The sequence below is a fragment of the Corvus moneduloides genome, chromosome 4 (genome assembly GCF_009650955.1).
Source record: "Corvus moneduloides isolate bCorMon1 chromosome 4, bCorMon1.pri, whole genome shotgun sequence".
Classification (NCBI taxonomy): domain Eukaryota; kingdom Metazoa; phylum Chordata; class Aves; order Passeriformes; family Corvidae; genus Corvus; species Corvus moneduloides.
In genome coordinates this window covers 72,894,498-72,912,628 of record NC_045479.1, presented here as the reverse complement: position 1 = coordinate 72,912,628, position 18,131 = coordinate 72,894,498, and the positions used below count along the sequence as shown (strand labels likewise).

The window sequence follows — 18,131 nt, the reverse complement described above, 5'->3', positions numbered from 1 at the left end:
CAGGCAGATTACAAATTTAGAATTTGTCGAGTTTTTTTTCCCCCTTTTCTTCCACCATGAAAACGAAAGATGCTTTTCTGGTTCTGCCATGGGAGCAGCTCTTCTGTTGCTCTGCAGATTTTTTTAGCAGTGTCAGAGTAATATTTCCTGTATTTGAAATGAAAACTGGGGCAATTAAAGCAAGTTTTAGCTACTACTGGAAGTTCACTCCTCACTGCCAAAGCAGCTGCTTGAAAGGCATCAGCTCCTGCGTGGCAGAATCTCACCTTGCGATTGAGATTTGTAGTGTTTGATAATTACTGTGGCATTTGGGGACACGTGGTGGCCTTGGCAGTGCTGGGTAATGGTTGGACTTGATGATCTTAGAGGGCTTTTCCAACCTGAGTGATTCCTAAATGTGGGTCTCAGTGTGGAACTCTGGTTTCTACGTCAGACTTCTAATTTTGTACCTGAGATGGTTAAACGGAACCGATGGATCCGTTCTGCCCTTCCGGCTTTGCTCAAAACTTCCCTGGCCACACAGTCAGCCCTGAGCTGTGCAGGGAATTGGATGAAGTCATCATTTTAGATCCTGACTGAACTGTTCTGTTCCCAAGGAATAAATAAATCACTGAAAACTCCCATGACATCATCAATCCCCGTGACAAAATAAGAATAACAGTGCTCAGCAATATGGGAAGCGCAATCCTCCTCCATGAGAATACAAGTGAAACACTGGAAGTAAATATAAGGTTTCCCAGAGAAGCTGTGGCTGCCCTGGGATCCCTGGAAGTGTCCAAGACCAGTGTTGGAGCACGTTGGGATAGTGGAAGGTGTCCCTGGCCATGACAGGATGGCACTGGATGGGCTTTAAGGTCCCTTCCATCCCAACCCATTCTGTAATTCCATCAAAGGAATGAGCTATTCCTGCTCTGTTGGCTCAATGAGCACAAGCCTGGTTCAAAGTACTTCATTACCATGGAATTACATTAACACTGTTTTCAGTTATTCAGCCCAAGCTCTTGCAAATGTCAAAATTTCTCTGTTCCTTCAGCTTGTATTTTATCCAAGGGGAAGGAGGAGCTGGAGACATGTGAAATTTTTGACAGGCTGTTGATTTTCCCTTTGGATGAAGCATGTTTGAAAACTCCAAACTTGACTGATCTGCTGAAGCACAGTCTCTGACAGACAATATAAAATCAATGCCTCACATATTAAGAGGGTTTTTTGGGTTTTTTTTTGGCGTGTAAGAGTTTTTGTTTGTGTGGGAGGTGGTGGTGGGGGGGTGGGGTGGGGATCGCTTTATTTTCTGTCATGGAAAATGAACAGCCTCACCTTAAGGTTTTTATAAACTGTCATCTTTAATCAGACACACACAGCAAGACTGTCAGTTCTCGTAAAGCATCGGGGGGGAGAAAAAAAAAAAGCACAAAATGTGAAGCTGTTCCCCATCCCTTCCCCTTGTGAGTCCCTCATCCCTGCGATGGCCCCAGTCTGGAGGAAACCTTTTCTTAGCAGTGTCACAACAACGAGCTCTGCTGAGATGTGTCTTTATCATTCAGCAACGCCGACTTTGTGAGGGCTTGTCAGGGAGAAAAAGGGTTGGGATTCGCCTGCGAGGAACATCCATCCCTGCTGCTGACAGATAGAAAGTACTGAACGTCAACAGCGAGGGACTCTTCAGCTAAAAGCCTCCTAAACACTCATTAAACCGGAGAGGGGTGGGAGGGGGGAGGGAAAAACATTCCGTAGGTGGGTGTCAAATTGCTCCCTTAAGATTCCCATTCAGGTCAGCCAAAGGAAGCAGCGAGTGGATGAGAAGTTGTATGAAGCATTTGTCACGCTCTGAGAGGAGGATTGGCATTTCCAAAATAAAGCCAGGAGTATTCAGGGGAAGGTTCTCCTAGTGGAAGGTGCCCTGCTCATGTTGGGGAGATGGAACTAATTGATTTTTAAGGTCCCTTCCAGTGTTTAATTCCATGTTTCTGTAACAAGGATTTGAGATCTCTCGGTGCTGGGCACTGCTGAGACCCCTCGAGGGCAGTGTCCAGTTCTGGGTCCCTCGTGACGAGAGAGCCCTGGAAGGGCTGGAGCGTGTCCAGGGAAGGGAACGGAGCTGGGAAGGGGCTGGAGCCCCAGGAGCGGCTGAGGGAGCTGGGAAAGGGGCTCAGGCTGGAGCAAAGGAGGCTCCGGGGGGACCTTGTGGCTCTGCACAAGTCCCTGACAGGAGGGGGCAGCCGGGGGGGTCGGGCTCTGCTCCCAGGGAACAGGGACAGGAGAGAGGGAACGGCCTCAGGCTGGGCCAGGGGAGGGGCAGGGTGGGCACCAGCAGGAATTTCCCCATGGAAAGGGTGCTCAGGCCTTGGCAGGGGCTGCCCAGGGAGCTTTGGAGTGCCCATCCCTGCAGGTGTCCAGGGAATTCCTGGATGTGGCACTCAGGGCTCTGGACTGGGGACAAGGTGGGCATCGGGCACAGCTGGGACTCGGTGACCCTGGAGGGCTTTTCCAACCTCAGTGATCCTGGGGTTCCATGATCTCCTGATCCGAGCCGTGTTCGTCTCACCACAGAGAGGCCCCATCTCCCTGCCCCAGAGAGCAGGAAGAGATTCCCTACCTTGCAGCAGCAAGAATTCCATTAACTAAGTGATATTTTCCCACCCTTTGAAGGGGATTTGTTGGAATGTAAGACTTGATAAAATCTGGAGGGTTCCATTTCTAAGGAGTCACTACCTTTAAAAGTTTCCAAATCATGTTTCCTGTGCACTTAACAGCACCTCAGATATTTTTTTTTTACTTAACCCTGATCCTCTGCACATTACTCAGACTCAAACACGAACTTTAGGCAGTCAATATTCCAAGTTCCCTCTGCCAGCTTGAGTCAGCCTTATTGATTTCTCTGAAATCAAGTATTTTAGGTTTGATTCAAAAAGCTAAAGGCATCAGCTCTCATTATTTAGCACTATTTGTGCCACAGGAGGACTTGACATTTTCTATCTACTTCACTAATAATAAATAGCCCTTACACTTTAAAATACCACATATTTTTCTTAACCTATTTGGTGTGATTTAGCACGGTTTAAATGTAACAAAGTCATCTCATTTTCACAGTCCTTTTGCTTCCCAAAACCCACACTCCCTGAATTATCAAGTGCTAATTTTATAGTGTGCAGCCACAAGACATTACAGCAAATTTAAAATAAAATGAGGTGATTATTATTATTATAACTCTACAGATACACTAAAAGGGGTTATTGGTGAGATACACAGGGGTTCTGAGTCATACACTGAGTTTTAGATCAATTTAGTGATGTAGTTTTGAACCCCAGCAGCAGCTGATGCTCAAAGACCAAAGGACTTTCCTGTCCCCTCCCAACATTTTCAAAAGAAACAGGACTTAAATTCGACAATATCCAGCACCTTTTATCTTGACATACCCTGAATTCAACAGCAGCTTGGCAGGGTTACTCCCATAAAGCATCCCTGCTACACTCACGCACCTGGGTGGATGCACGTGTCCTGTACCTTGTGCACTTCCAAGGACAGGGAATTCCTGGGATCTGACAACTGACCATCAGCAGCTCAGAGCCACCAGTGGAGAGGAATATTCTGATATCAACAGGCAGCAAAAGTCCATTACCACCCTCCCTGATTAGTCCCTAAAGCATTTTTTTTTTTATTTAATAACAGAGCAATCCCACTTTTATTTGCATTAAAATAACTGGAGGAAACAGTTAATTCCAAATTTGCTATCAAGACTACTGCTTTCAATTATGGAGACTGTAGAAATGAACAGAAATACTTCATTTTACATGAAAATGTCAACCTACTGCTGCTCTCTTCCCCCCACTCCCATCAATCCCAAATAACAAGAGGCAGAAAACTTTGCAGTGCCCTGGACACACCCCAGAGCATTTAACTTTAGTCTTTGCATCCCAAACAACATCAGCAGAGGGAAATCAGGAATTTTGCTTTTCCTTCATCCCTGTGGGGTTTTTCTCACCCCAACACACCAACTCCTTGTTTTTCACTTTCTCTCCAGACTCTGAAATCCAAGGCAGTGATCAGGCACATCCCAGTCCTTCCCACCTGGCAGAGGGGAGATCCCAACAGACCCTGTGGAGATCCAGAGGGTGCCAGGATAATTTCTCTGCCCCACTCCTCCTTCCCAAGGTCACGTCCTGTTGGGAAGTGACTCTTCCTTCCAAATCAATGAGCACTTGGCTTTCTCCTCCATCCTCCAACCCTTTTAATTGCTGCTTGATCCTAATGAAGTGTGGCTGATGGTAATAAATGGAAACCCTCCCGGCCTCAATATCCAACATCCAGCACTGTTCAGCTGCGTTTGCCTCAGCACCACCATTCCCTCCATCTCCCACCCTTCCCATTCCTCCCCCTCCAGCCTCGAGACTGCAGACATCTGTTCCTCAATTGTCTGGTAATAAACACACTCTATAAAGCATATGTAAAATGATTATTACCCCGAGGAGCCAAGTGCCTTTCAAATGCCAGCTGAAACAAATAAGCATTTAAAAAAAAATTTAAAAAAATAAAGACATCAAAAAAATCCCCACCAAACAAATGGTACGACAGACATCGCTCAGGCTGTTCCATATTCCAGAATGAAGAGCTTTGGGATTGCTCCTGGGATTCCTTCTTCAGGTGGGAGATGTTACTCCTCAGCCCAGTAACCCCAGTGCTGGTTGCCAGCAAAGGATGAAGGAAGCAACTGGACTCCTTTGGTAACTTTTATACTTTGGCACCTCCCATGAAATGTAATTAAGGAAAATCAGAGGTGGGTTCTGCTTCAATTTGTAAGTGCAATTAGTTTCCAGATGTAGCTAGGAAAATCTGTTCCCAGGAATCATCTCCTCTATAACACCCCCTTGTCTCTCAAAAATTCACTCTTCGTTTATTCCGCGTGTGGTGCTGTCATTAATCCTGGTAATTAATCGGGGTCTTGGAGTGTCTCAGTTGTCCTTGTGGAAATTAGGGATCCTGAACAACACAATCTCACTTCCCAACTCTGGCTCCCTGCTCTAAAGGAATTCAAAGGCAAGGAAAGCTTTGAAAATCATTTTTAGGTATTTTTCCTTACACTGCCCATGGTTTTAATTAAGAGTTTCTCTAAGCAAACTTTGGTTATTGGAAAGGGGCTCATCTGCACCCTCCCCGAAGTCTGACCCTGTGTTCTTCAAGACGATCTGGAGCCAAGCTCCAACTCAGTTTGTAAATAAGAAAGCATTAAAAAGTGGCTTTATAAGCAGCAAATTTGTCCCTGTGCTTGTGCACCTCTGATGTGATCAGCACTGACACTTCTCATACCACGAGTACAAACGAGAGAAATTCCCACTGATGAATATGAATGCTCTGCTTCCAACTCTCCCCTCAACATTTCAGGGCTGAATTATATTTTAAAGCCATCACTTTATGTGATGCTCACGCTTTAAATCAGCATACCAGGGTCTGGTTTCTCAGTGATCCAGTTTGTTTAATACCTTCAGAAGCACTCGGCTGCCTCATAAAATCAGCAAGTCCATGCAGTGCTGAAGCTCCTCTGGCAACGTATTTATGGGACTTTGATAATAACAAGGGGGAAAAAAAACCCTTGTAAATAAAATATTGATCATTTGAATTCAAACCAGATCCATTTAAAGCATGTACAGGGGACAGGGATGAAAGATGAGGGCGGCAGGTCAGAAAGAACCTCGAAAAGGAAAATAAAACAGGTGAAAACTTCACAGCTCTGCAGGAATCACCTCCAGGAGAGCTGGACATTTAAAACAGGACCATCTGGAAGAGGGCAACGAGGATCTGACCAAGAGATGATGATTCTATGATTCCATGTGCTAGAAATTATTGCAAGCATCAATATTTTAACAAATTCACCATACTGAGCATTTCAGCTGCTGGTGGGACAGGCCATGGCTATCCCACCAGGAACAGAATTCCCTGTAGGGAATTACTGTCAGCTAAAGAACTCCTGTGATCACCCCAGATTCACTGCATCTCATTCATCCCCAAGTCACAGATCATGAGTTAAATCTCTCTGCACATTCCCTGTGTCCATCATTAAAATGAATAAAATCACATTAAAATGGTTTTTAGAGGCCTCTCCTACCCCCAGACTGCCCCATCCTGCAGGGAGAAGAGGGCAAACTGGGTCATTCCACGTTTTCCTTCTTTTCCTGCAGTTATTGATGAAATCCTCAATGCAAGGGAGTGAAGATGTTGCAGGTGGTTGGCACGAAAAATACACTGTACACAGATACCTTCATCTCGATGCAATTATTTTTTATGAGGCAAATGATTTCTCCTGCCTGTCTTGCAGGCTGGGAATGCAAAGTGAAGTGGTTGGGAGAAGTGCTATTTAAAGCAGAGCACTCGTGTTTCGCTCGGATGGGAGAAAAAGGGGGGAAAAATTAAGCAGGAAGGCAAAGAGAAAGAATTTAAATCAATGGGAAAGAGCTCATCAATAAAATAGGAGCTTTCACCACCCTCTGTGCTTGCAAGGTGTCCGTAAATTCATTAATGATTAAGGAATTGAAGTCCACATCATAACAGACACACCTTGAAGAACAACTGGCATCTCAAGTGTCCATCTTTTCCCATCATAAAATAGCTGAAAACTACAAATAGTGCAGCAAATTGAATTCTTAGCACCTTTCTTTAGTTTAAAACAGACAGAGATGGAAATGAAACTTGCTTATGGAATCCTCCACTTCGTTATGGGCAGGTAGCAATAACTAAACTCTTTTTTCAAGGCAAGAGCTTGAACACCACACCACATTTCAGGATGTTCTCAAGATTATTCCAGTATCTGCTGTTATGAGATCAGACATTTAAATTTGGAGGAATTTATGCACTTTCCATCTGTGTTTTTAAGTCCTGAGAAGTCACAAATAACCAGAGCTCTCAGCCACGGAGGTGCCAGGAGGAGATTCCTTCCTCTGGGGATCAGAGTCCAATTATTTTTTATTACTATTTTATGACTGGTTGGGTTTAGCACTGGAGAGAAGCCCCAGTAGTTAAGTGACTCAGGACAGTGAATTCATCCAAACACAGACAAGGAGGGAAATGCTCTCCCAAGGTGCTGGGACATATCTGGGGATAAAGGAAAAGCCTCCCAGGGAAAAAGAGGTGGAAGGTTGACATGAACCGAGACAAACATTGTATTATTTAATTTCCACAAAACCAACAGGACAAATTGTTAGAAAAGGAGCAAAATTCAAGTAACAGAGGTGAACGACGCAGTGAGAAGAGGTTTATTAAAGGCTTGCTCTGTTTAGATTTCCAGCTGTGACAATTTTGGTAATCACTGGCTCACTCTGCACCAAGAATTAATTTGCAGTCCCCAGCCCACTGTTTTTTTATCAATGAACTCACCTTGCAGTTCCTCTGACTTTTTAATAAGCACAAAGAACAGCAACAAACCATTTGTGACAGGTTGCAAATAAACTTCACCCAGCTCAGGTCAATAAATGACACTGGTCAGTGACACAGGGTCACCCAGACAGGAAATCCCACCTGGCATCACAGTTCAGTTTGAACAGAAGATTAAAAAACATTGCCAAGTTTGGTTTTTTTACACCTGTGCACATCAACAACTTCAGAGCAACCCCTTTGCTCTGGGATCTCAGAACTGGAATGTGCCCAACATCTCCGTAAATCAGAGGTTTAATTCAACTTATTCTAATTATTTCCAGCTGTACAAATGTGTAAAAAAGCCAGATTTTACCTGAGGAGGGGGTGAAAGATGATGGTGATGTTCCGGGCTCCTGGTTTGCAGACAAACTTGGATCCGCCACCTTCAATTAAGTTATCATCTGGTCCTCCTGGAAAATAACACGGGACAAGTTGTCTAACAGATCTCGACATCCCTTGATTTTCAGAGAGCAAGTGATAATTAAACATTTAGCAAGTGATGATTAAACAGGAATTAAACGCTTCTTTCCTGGTGAAAGATCAGTAATTAATGGGAGGATTCGCTCTCTGTGCCCTCCCCAAGCACTGCCAGGGCAGAGGGAACAATGCAGGTGGTGTTTGGAGGTGACTTTGGGCTCCTTATTCCAGAGTTAGGGACATTTTGGCACAAACCCCACCAAATCCAGGTCCTTCAGGCTGGGTGACAAACACCCAACCCCTTGCCCATGTGCCTCAGGTGTATTTTGAAGCCCACAGTGCTTGGGATGGGTTTGAGGAGCAGCAATTCCCTGAATTTTCCTGCTTCCAAGGAAAATTAGAGGCTGCACCTCTAATTGAGGATGGCACAATTCCAGCCCTGTAAGGCAGCTTGGTTTGGATGTCAGTGACTAGCATTTAACTCATTTATTGTATTTTTAGCATTACTGGCTCTCCCAGGAGTTCATTCCCAACACTGAGTCCTGTAATTCCTGAGTGGAACTTTCCCTTCCCTGAGTTCCACCTGGGTACAAACGGGCTCTCAGCTACGGGAAAAATAAATTTGCTGAGTTTGGCAGCAAAACTCCACTCAGGGAACATCATTTACACACCACAGGCTGCAGGGTTTGGAGTGGCAGCCCTGAGCAGTGTCACTGTGTCACTCCAGAGTTACTTCCACAGGCAGCTCCTGACACCAAAGTACCTTAAATTTGGATATTGGAAGAGGAAAAGAGAGGGGAGGGAAAGTATCAACTTCCTGAAAGCTCTGCATGTCCTGATAGCAACGAAGTCCACTTGGAACCATTCCTGAAGAAAACATTTTTAGGACAACAGGCCAGACACCCCACACACAGACAAATCATCATGGGATGGTTTGGGTGGGAAGGGACCTTAAAGCCCATCCAGTTCTAATTCCATGGGCAGGGACACCTCCCACTATCCCAGGCTGCTCCAAGCTCTGTCCAACCTGGCCTTGGACACTTCCAGGGATCCAGGGGCAGCCACAGCTGCTCTGGGAATTCCATTCCAGGGCCTCCCCAAAAATGAACTTGGGCAAAGTTTGTATTTCCCAGGTATTATCAAGCCTTTTCCACGTGAACTCTCCTTAAGGGCTATAATAATAAATACAGAAGCTAAACACGTTATTGGGACAGCTTTAGAGGCAGGGAAATGACAAAGCTTTGAAATCAAAACTACCCCAGCAGGTTATTGAAGTTTTTGACCCTGACATCTCCTCTGCCTCCAAACAAAAAGGATTTCTCCAAATGGGGAAGAGGAGGAACACAACTGATGAGGAAGTGACTCCAACCTTCTTTTCCAAGGGAATTTTACATCCTTTAGAACAATCAATCTGCACAAAAAGCTTTTGGTGGCTGAATTTATTTGACCCTTCTGCAGCAGTGGCCAAGGACCGAGCAGGTCACCAACACCGGCACTTCCATATCCTAAAGGATCCCTCTAGGTCAGGAGAGTTTCCTACAAGAATTCCCATCACTGGTGTAGATTCAAAGATGTGAGATTAAAAGCTATGGCACTGAACTCCCTGTGGAGTGGGAAATCCTGGGAAACTGGAAATCTGCAGTCCCAACATTTCCAGAGCTGACTCAGCTCCGCGAAGGAACCCCGAGGACATGGAGCTCCTGGATAAATCCTACCCCAACATATGGCCTTGGGAAGCACAAAGCTACTGAAGACAAGAGTTTCTTAAACTTTCCTGATGGTATTTAGAAAGAGGCAGCTCTAAAAAAAAATCAGTGGATTTCAGCTGGCAGTTTAGAGAGTGAACCTGCACGACGTGGCGGCTTTAATCGGGGAAGAAAAGAGGCGCGAGTTCAAGGAAAAGAAAATTATTCACTTCCCCTGTTCAAGTCAGATCCTGCAATTTCCAGTGGGCTCTGTGTCTGAACAGAATTATTGAAGAACCCAGCCAAGCATGAGCTGCTGAGGCAGGGACGAGGAAACGCAGGCTCCAATTAAGAGCGGGGTGTTATTCCTGTTCCATCAAGTCACCCTGCGCTAATCAATATTATTGACTGGGATGAACTCCACGGCGAGGAATAAAACAATCTGTCTGATCTGCTGCGCCAGATGATGATAGATTTGAGGAGAACAGAACCCTGGCATCGAGAGAAAAATGTGCTTTTACATCTCCTTGGCTCTCAGCTTTCCACTGATAATCGTGGGTGCTCTGCAGGCAGGGGCAGGCTACAGGAGGAAGGGATTTTGTTTGTATTTAAATATTTTACCCAAAAAAAGATGCTGAGGTGTAAATCTTATTCTTGGTGATGCTTTGGACATCCCAGCTACAAGCCAGCAGTGCAACCTGTTAATGCCATTGCTCCTCCCTCCTCCACTGCTCGAAACACTGGAGTTTTGTTGTGGAAGACCCTGGAGAGGCAAGGATTCCTTTCCCTGTGAATTGGAGATCTCCACTGGGGACTCTCCCTGATCGTATCAAGGTCTGAAATGTGTTATTTACATCGACCAGCCATGATTCCTCCACTGCAGCCCCCTCCCTGTGCTGGAGAGCCACCAGCATTCCCATAAAAAATACCCCAGGAATATTCCTTCATCCTGATTGATTCTACCAAGAGCATCTCCTGCAGGGAGGTAATGGATCCTTCATCCAAATACCCAAAACTGGCAGCTCTGGAGAAAACAGGGAAGGGAGAATCCCAGAATGGTTTGGGTGGGGACCTTCAAGATCACCCAGTTCCAGCCCCTGCCATGGGCAGGGACACCTTCCATGCCCAACACTGCAGATGAAGGAAGGTCTTGGACCTGTGGGAGAGAGTCCAGAGGAATCCACGGAGCTGATCCCAAGGCTGGAGCCCCTCTGCTCTGGAGCCAGGCTGGGAGAGCTGGGAATGTTCCCCTGGAGAAAAGAAGGATCCAGGGAGAGCTCAGAGCCCCTTGCAGGGCCTGAAGGGGCTCCAGGAGAGCTGCAGAGGGACTGGGGCCAAGGCATGGAGGGACAGGAGCCAGGGAATGGCTTCCCAGTGCCAGAGGGCAGGGCTGGATGGGAGACTGGGAATTGGGAATTGCTGGCTGGGAGGGTGGGGAGGGGCTGGAATGGAATTCCCAGAGCAGCTGGGGCTGCCCCTGGATCCCTGGAAGTGTCCAAGGCCAGGCTGGACGTTGGGGCTTGGAGCAGCCTGGGACAGTGGGAGGTGTCCCTGCCCATGGCAGGAGTGGCACTGGAGGGGCTTTAAAGTCCCTTCCAACTGAAACCATTCCATAATTCCATGAGGAGTGGAAATGATGCCTTTTTTTCTCTCCTTATCAAATGACCACCAGAGATACAATTTGCAGAGCCTCTCAAACCAGAGCTGAGCTGACAAATTCTGCATTGTCGAGGTGCCCAGGAAAATATCCCCGACTTTCCCACCTGTCTGGAAGCATCACGGTTGCAGCAGTTCCCTCCCAGGAGTGAAGTTTGCTAGCTTAATCTGCCCGGTAATAAATTATGAGGAACAAAAGAAAAACAAGGAAAACTTGGAGATGAAGTGGAATTTGTCACCGAGTTAATGACACCTCCTGCTGTGCTGGCAATGAAGTGTGCCCACCTGAATGTCACTGCCAGTGGTGACAGAGACAGGGCCATTAGTGACAGTGTCTGAAATGGAGCCTAAAATGTCAGGCTTCAACATGAAAAAGGGAGATTAGCAGGGAAACTGGAATCTCTGCAGGTGCTGAAAGTCAGAACAAACATTAGGAGAGCTTCAGTTTTCCATTGTGCTTGCTACGTTAAAATTTAAATGTTTGCATGGATATCTGCCATGTTTACAGAAAGTGTCTGAGAATCCCGGGATGGTCTGGGGGGGAAGGGAACTTAAGGATCATCAGCACCACGGGCAGGGACACCTCCCACCATCCCAGGCTGCTCCCAGCCCCAATGTCCAGCCTGGCCTTGGGCACTGCCAGCCCCAGCTGCTCTGGGAATTCCATCCCAGCCCCTGCCCACCCTCCCAGCCAGCAATTCCCAATTGCCAATCTCCCATCCAGCCCTGCCCTCTGGCACTGGGAAGCCATTCCCTGCCTCCTGTCCCTCCATGCCTTGGCCCCAGTCCCTCTGCAGCTCTCCTGGAGCCCCTTTAGGCCCTGCAAGGGGCTCGCAGCTCTCCCTGGATCCTTCCCTTCTCCAGGGGAACATTCCCAGCTCTCCCAGCCTGGCTCCATAAACCACCCGGAACAGGAACACCAGGTCCTGTTTTTCCTGCACTGGTTCACAGCAGTAATTCACTGCACTGGCACTCACACATTTCAATTACTTTCACATGGAACCAAACAGAATTCATCATCTCTCCAATTCTTTTGCATGTCTTGAATCCTCAAACCTCTCTGCTTTCAGAGAATCCCAGGATGGTTTGGGTTGGAAGGGACCTTAACGCCCATCCAGTGCCACCCCTGCCATGGGCAGGGACACCTTCCACTGGACCAGGGTGCTCAGAGCTCCATCCAGCCTGGCCCTGGACACTTCTGGTGGCACAGAGCGGATCATTGCAGGCAGATTTTTCTGTCTGTTCTCCTGTAATGATGATGTTTGTTCCCTCTGTCCTCTCCACCCCCAAACTGGCAGTGAGTGACCCCCCTCTGACCCGCACGTGGGGCTCCCATTCCCTCTCCTGGAACAGGAATGAGGGAGCTGAGATGCACCAGATAAAAAAATCCACCTTATCAAGATAGACAGGAATAAGCTCCAGCCAATACTTGATTACTCCCTTGCTGGAGGGGAGAAGCAATTTAGCGGAGGTTTCTGACAGAGGAAAGATTGCATTTCTTGTTTGCTTCTCTTAATCACCCGCTCTTCTTTTAATCATGGCCAAGTGGGAATTTATAGATCAGACCATCAGGAGTAAGGGGCTGATGGTTAAAAACGCACAGGCACCCAGCTTTTCCCAAAATCAACAGAGATCGGAGCGATGACAGAACTCTGAAAGACCCAAAATCGATGGGGAATTAGGTGGTAACTACTTGTAAAGCACTGGCTGCTGTCAGGCCTGGGGCAGAGGAATCCGCAGGGGTAGGAAGGGAGCTCGGAGATGATTGAGTGACTCCAAGGGCTGTTCCCAGCTTCCAGTGCCTTGTTACCAGCCTGGACAGGGCACAGGGGACACCAAACTGGCACGGCCAAGGGCAGCAGCACCCTAAAGCCACAGGACTCCGTGCTGAGATCTCTCCAGGCACTTTGGAAATACTTTAAGCTCATCCTGAAGGTTATAAAGTTCATAATTTCCATTTCAGTATTTCCTTCAGTGATAAATTCCCAGCTAGTCTCCCAGAAGCAGCGTTTGGGGTGATGGTCCCCAGCATGGGGTGCAGGGCAGGTTCCAGCCTAAAATTTTCCAGTGAAACACTACAAACGTTGGGCAGAAATTAAGGCAGAGCTCCTGGCTGGTTCCCAGTTTGCCTCATGGAGCAATGGGGTTGTGCTGGGGGACTGGGACACACACAAGAGTCCAGAGCTTCAAAAACAGGCACCAAACCCTGCTGAATTTGGGATTGGGACCATGTCAAGCACCACAGTGACCTAAAAGTCCAAACTGAAGTCAGAGAATCCCAGAGTGGTTTGGGTTGGAAGGGACCTTAAAGGCCATCCAGTTCCAATCCCATGGGCAGGGACACCTCCCACTGTGCCAGGCTGCTCCCAGCCCTGTCCGGCCTGGCCTTGGACACGTCAGGGATGGTCAAATCAAGTCAAGTCTGATGGCTGAACCTTCACAAATCCTGTACAGGTATAAAACTGGGAAAGGAGGAGTGGAAATAGTTCAGGATAAAATGATTGGAGGGCTGGAGCCCCTCTGCTCTGGAGCCAGGCTGGGAGAGCTGGGAATGTTCCCCTGGAGAAGGGAAGGATCCAGGGAGAGCTGCGAGCCCCTTGCAGGGCCTAAAGGGGCTCCAGGAGAGCTGCAGAGGGACTGGGACCAAGGCCTGGAGGGCCAGGAGCCAGGGAATGGCTTCCCAGTGCCAGAGGGCAGGGCTGGATGGGAGATTGGGAATTGCTGGCTGGGAGGGTGGGCAGGGGCTGGAATGGAATTCCCAGAGCAGCTGGGGCTGCCCCTGGATCCCTGACGTGTCCAAGGCCAGGCTGGACATTGGGGCTGGAGCAGCCTGGCACAGTGGGAGGTGTCCCTGCCCATGGGATTGGAACTGGATGGCCTTTAAGGTCCCTTCCAACCCAAACCACTCTGGGATTCTCTGACTTCAGTTTGGACTTTTAGGTCACTGTGGTGCTTGACATGGTCCCAATCCCAAATTCAGCAGGGTTTGGTGCCTGTTTTTGAAGCTCTGGACTCCTGTGTGTGTCCCAGTCCCTCAGCACAACCCCATTGCTCCATGAGGCAAACTGGGAACCAGCCAGGAGCTGGACTCTGGGATTCCAAGCAGAGCTGGAGTTTATTTTCAGGTCTGCAGATCAAACTCTGCTTCAAACCTGAAGGAAAAGTGACTTCCAAAAGCAGGAGAGGCAGATCTGGATTCAAGCCACGGGACTGATGTGCCCTCTCCGACCTTGACCAGGTTTCTGCCCTTCAGTTCCCCAAAAGGGGGGAGAGATTGCGGCTCCAACCTTCCCCTGGCAAAGCTCTTTTGAGAAATGTCGGAAAAAAGGAGCCAACGTTTTATTCACTGTTTTAAATTCACGCTTTGACTTCAGCTTTCCATTGAACACAGAATAATGTCCCAAACTGACCAACAATTCCATGATTCCTGCCTGAAACAGCTTCTCCTGTGGCACACCCCAGGATTTGGTGCCTGATTTGGATGCAGCCCCCGAGCCCCTGCTCTGACATATTGCTGTGCTGATGTTCCCAGTCCCTCCCCACTCCCCTATCCTGCCTTGTCTGAGATCCAACACCATATGCATTTAAATAAGTTGCTCTTTAATGTTTCAAAACCTGATTTATTAGTTGCTCACACTCCATCTGCCTTGAAAAACTGCGCCGTGCCTCGGCTTTCACAGCCTGCACAAAAGGTTGGGGTTCAATTTGAGGCTCCTTTATCATTTGATCACCGTGTCAGCCACATATGTAAAGTCTCCTTCCAGCTACAGAAATTGTTTAAAATGCATATTTCTCCTCTTTTTCTTCTTGTTGTTGTTTTTTCTTTTTCTCCTCTCCCCCAGGCCACACGACCGAGCAGCAGGCACTTTGATTAATGGATTTGTCAACTTGCATATTTAGGGTTTTGTTGGTTTGCCTAAAACTCCCGTGTGCAGATCCGAGCTCTTCCAAAGCGTGGCTGCAGCAGAATCCCTTATCCCGAGCTGGAAAACGCGCTGGAGCTAATGAGCTGTGATTGCTCACACCCTGCATCCACTTTTCCACTGTTCTGTGCTCTGAGCTTTCTTCCTTTATCTTATCTCCTGTAGCAGCAAATGGCTCCTACCTGAATTTTTTATATCCCTGACATGTTTTCTATTCAGTTTTAATGTCAGAAAGGGAAAAAAAACCCACCACAGTGAGCTAACAAAAAGCAAGTGAAATAAAGTAAGATCTTTCCTGACACAGTGTTGTTTGCTGGTTTATTTTCTTACAAGCAGTTTAACTCTTAAATTCCCATCTTTCTTTTTTTTTTTTATTTAATATTTAGAAGCTCCAGGACATTTTTAGACAAAGGAACTGGCTGGAATTCCAGAAGGACAAAATGGTTTGGGTGGGAAGGACCTTAAAGATTGTCCAGTTCCAATGGGCAGGGACACCTTCCACTATCCCAGGCTGCTCCAAGCCCCAATGTCCAGCCTGGCCTTGGACACTGCCAGGGATCCAGGGGCAGCCCCAGCTGCTCTGGGAATTCCATTCCAGCCCCTGCCCACCCTCCCAGCCAGCAATTCCCAATTGCCAATCTCCCATCCAGCCCTGCCCTCTGGCACTGGGAAGCCATTCCCTGGCTCCTGGCCCTCCAGGCCTTGTCCAAGTGACAAATAAAACGTTGTGCGGTCTTCTGGAAGAAGCAGACATGGAATTATAGAATTATTAAGGCTGGAAAAGACCTCGAGGTTCATTGAGCCCAACCAAGAGCTCCAAAAACGCTTCAGATTTTACCATGATGGTAAGAAGATGGAAAGAGGATTTTGAGGCTGTCACACACCTGGGATCCAGCAGTCCCCAGGAAAGCTGTCATGGGCTTGTTTTCCATGTATTTATGAAGGAGTCAATTCTAATGAAGATAAATTTGCCACTCTTTTGACAAGTGTTGAGAATGTTACAAACCTGGCATGTAAAACAAGGCAGAATAAATCCTCCTTGGTGATTCCACACCAGGATGCCTCCAGAAATTTACACCAACAAAGCAACGTCCTCATCTGCGCCTCCGCTGCGGGGAGGAATTCATTTTCCAGCAATATGCGCAACGAGCCCCACGAATAACCCAGCTTTTCCCCCAGGGAATGGCAGTGGATTGTCCACAAAATGCACGGAGCCACTCCCTGCACGGGCAGGAACGCTCAGCTGGCTCCGAGTGGGACCTGTCAGGCAGCATCCTTCAACCTGTTCATCCATAATCTCTTTCAGATGGCTTTCTCCACCTCCTCATCCTCCTTGCTTTGTCTGGCCTGGAATTCAATCAAAGATGAATTAAGACTTGAGGAAACAACCCCCACAGTGGTCCTGGTAATTCCAGAGCTCTGGGTTAATTTTGTTACAGCTTTTATTTCTTGCATTTTCATGCAGAATTGCTCCCCCTGAGACTGTCACTGATATTGGCACCAAACCCCAGGGGCTGCAACCAAACTCAAATGCCAATAAAGAGGAGGGGACTCAGCCCTCAGAGACATCAGAAATTGCAGGCAAACAGCCAGAACTTTAATCACAACTCTTTCAAACACAGCCGGGGATTTCGAAACGCTGTTATTGTAGGATATGACCCTAATTCCGTGTTAATCAAAGCCACTGGTGGCACAAGAATAACCTGGTGATTTAATAAAACACCATTTCACAGCAGCCACTGTGTCAGGATCAGGATGTTTCCAGTATCACAAATTCCAGGGAGAAGGCTGACCAGCCCTTTCCACATGTTTCTGTCCACTTCTATCACCAGGAAATTTCACATTTCCCCTAAATACCAACCAAGAACTCTGTTTTATAGAAAAATATTGATTGATTTCTTTATTTTTGCTTCCTTTTTAATCGTTGCTCCAGCTGCAAAGGTATCCAGGATAAGAAAACTGGAGCAGGTTGTCCAGAGAAAGCTGTGGCTGCCCCATCCCTGGGAGTGTCCAAAGCCAGGTTGGAGCACCCTGGGATGGTGGAAGGTGTCTCTGCCCGTGGCAGGGGGTGGGACTGGATCATCTTTAAGCTATTTTTCCAACCCAAACCATTTTATCCATCTATGAAAAGCTCAAAAAGTACACATGGAAAAAAATTCAATTATTAAAAATGTCCTTGTTTTTAATTCCACTTAAAAGCTTCAACAGTTAAAAGCGGAAGAAGCCAAATGTGAACATTTCAGCTTCACCAGAAAAAACATTTCATTTGTGGTTCTTGCTGATTCAGCAGCTCCCAACTACAGGAACTGAGCAGTTGGGAAAGTCTGAAAGTTTGGAATCTTGATCTTGTAATTACAAAATTCAAGGAAATCTGTGCTCTCCTGTTCAGCTGCAGGAAGCAGGAGCAGCCACTGGTACAGGGCAACCAGAAATGGCAAAAGCAAAAATTCAACTCGACATCAAGAAGTTATTTTAAAAGAAGGGGGAGAAACGGCACAACCCGAAGTTATTCCAAGACCTCGGAGCACATTCCGGGCTGTCCAAGCTCTGCTGTAACTGCAGCCTGAAAATCCAGCGTTCCCTCTTTAAAAATAGATGGAAGTCATTCCACACTGCAGCAGAGTGGGGAGTTCAGAGCCCCCCCTGTGCTCTGCTCTTCACCTTCCAGCTTCAAACAGCCACAAACTCACTTTGAAAACCTCGGCTCATCAAGAAAAATCAGAAGATGCCGAATCTGAAGGAGGGAGGGAGGATTCCAAGAGCTCTTCCCCCCACAAGGGCCACTCACAGCTGGGGAAGACAGACAAATGTGACACAGGAAAAGGGATGGGCTGTTTGGAGCAAGACTCAGGAATAAAAAGTCCCACAACACAGCAGAAGCTGCAGATTTGGAGTTTCCCACCTCCTCCTGAATTTTGAGGTTTGTATCGAACTCCCCTGCAAGGTGCTCCCACTGAGGAATCAGAGAATCATTGATAATCTGAATATCCTGAGCTGGAAGGGATCTAGGGATCCAGGGGCAGCCCCAGCTGCTCTGGGAATTCCATTC

At 47.3% G+C, this 18,131-nt stretch overlaps 1 protein-coding gene across 3 annotated transcripts in view; it reads right to left on the bottom strand.

The window, feature by feature from the left end:
• EXOC4 (exocyst complex component 4) overlaps positions 1–18,131 on the bottom strand; it is a 294,852-nt gene that overhangs the window by 138,900 nt on the left and 137,821 nt on the right. For all 3 annotated transcript variants that reach the window (XM_032106112.1, XM_032106115.1, XM_032106116.1), the window contains one exon: positions 7,715–7,811. In XM_032106112.1, coding sequence (XP_031962003.1) covers positions 7,715–7,811 — 97 coding nt within the window. The remainder of the gene's footprint in view (positions 1–7,714; positions 7,812–18,131) is intronic.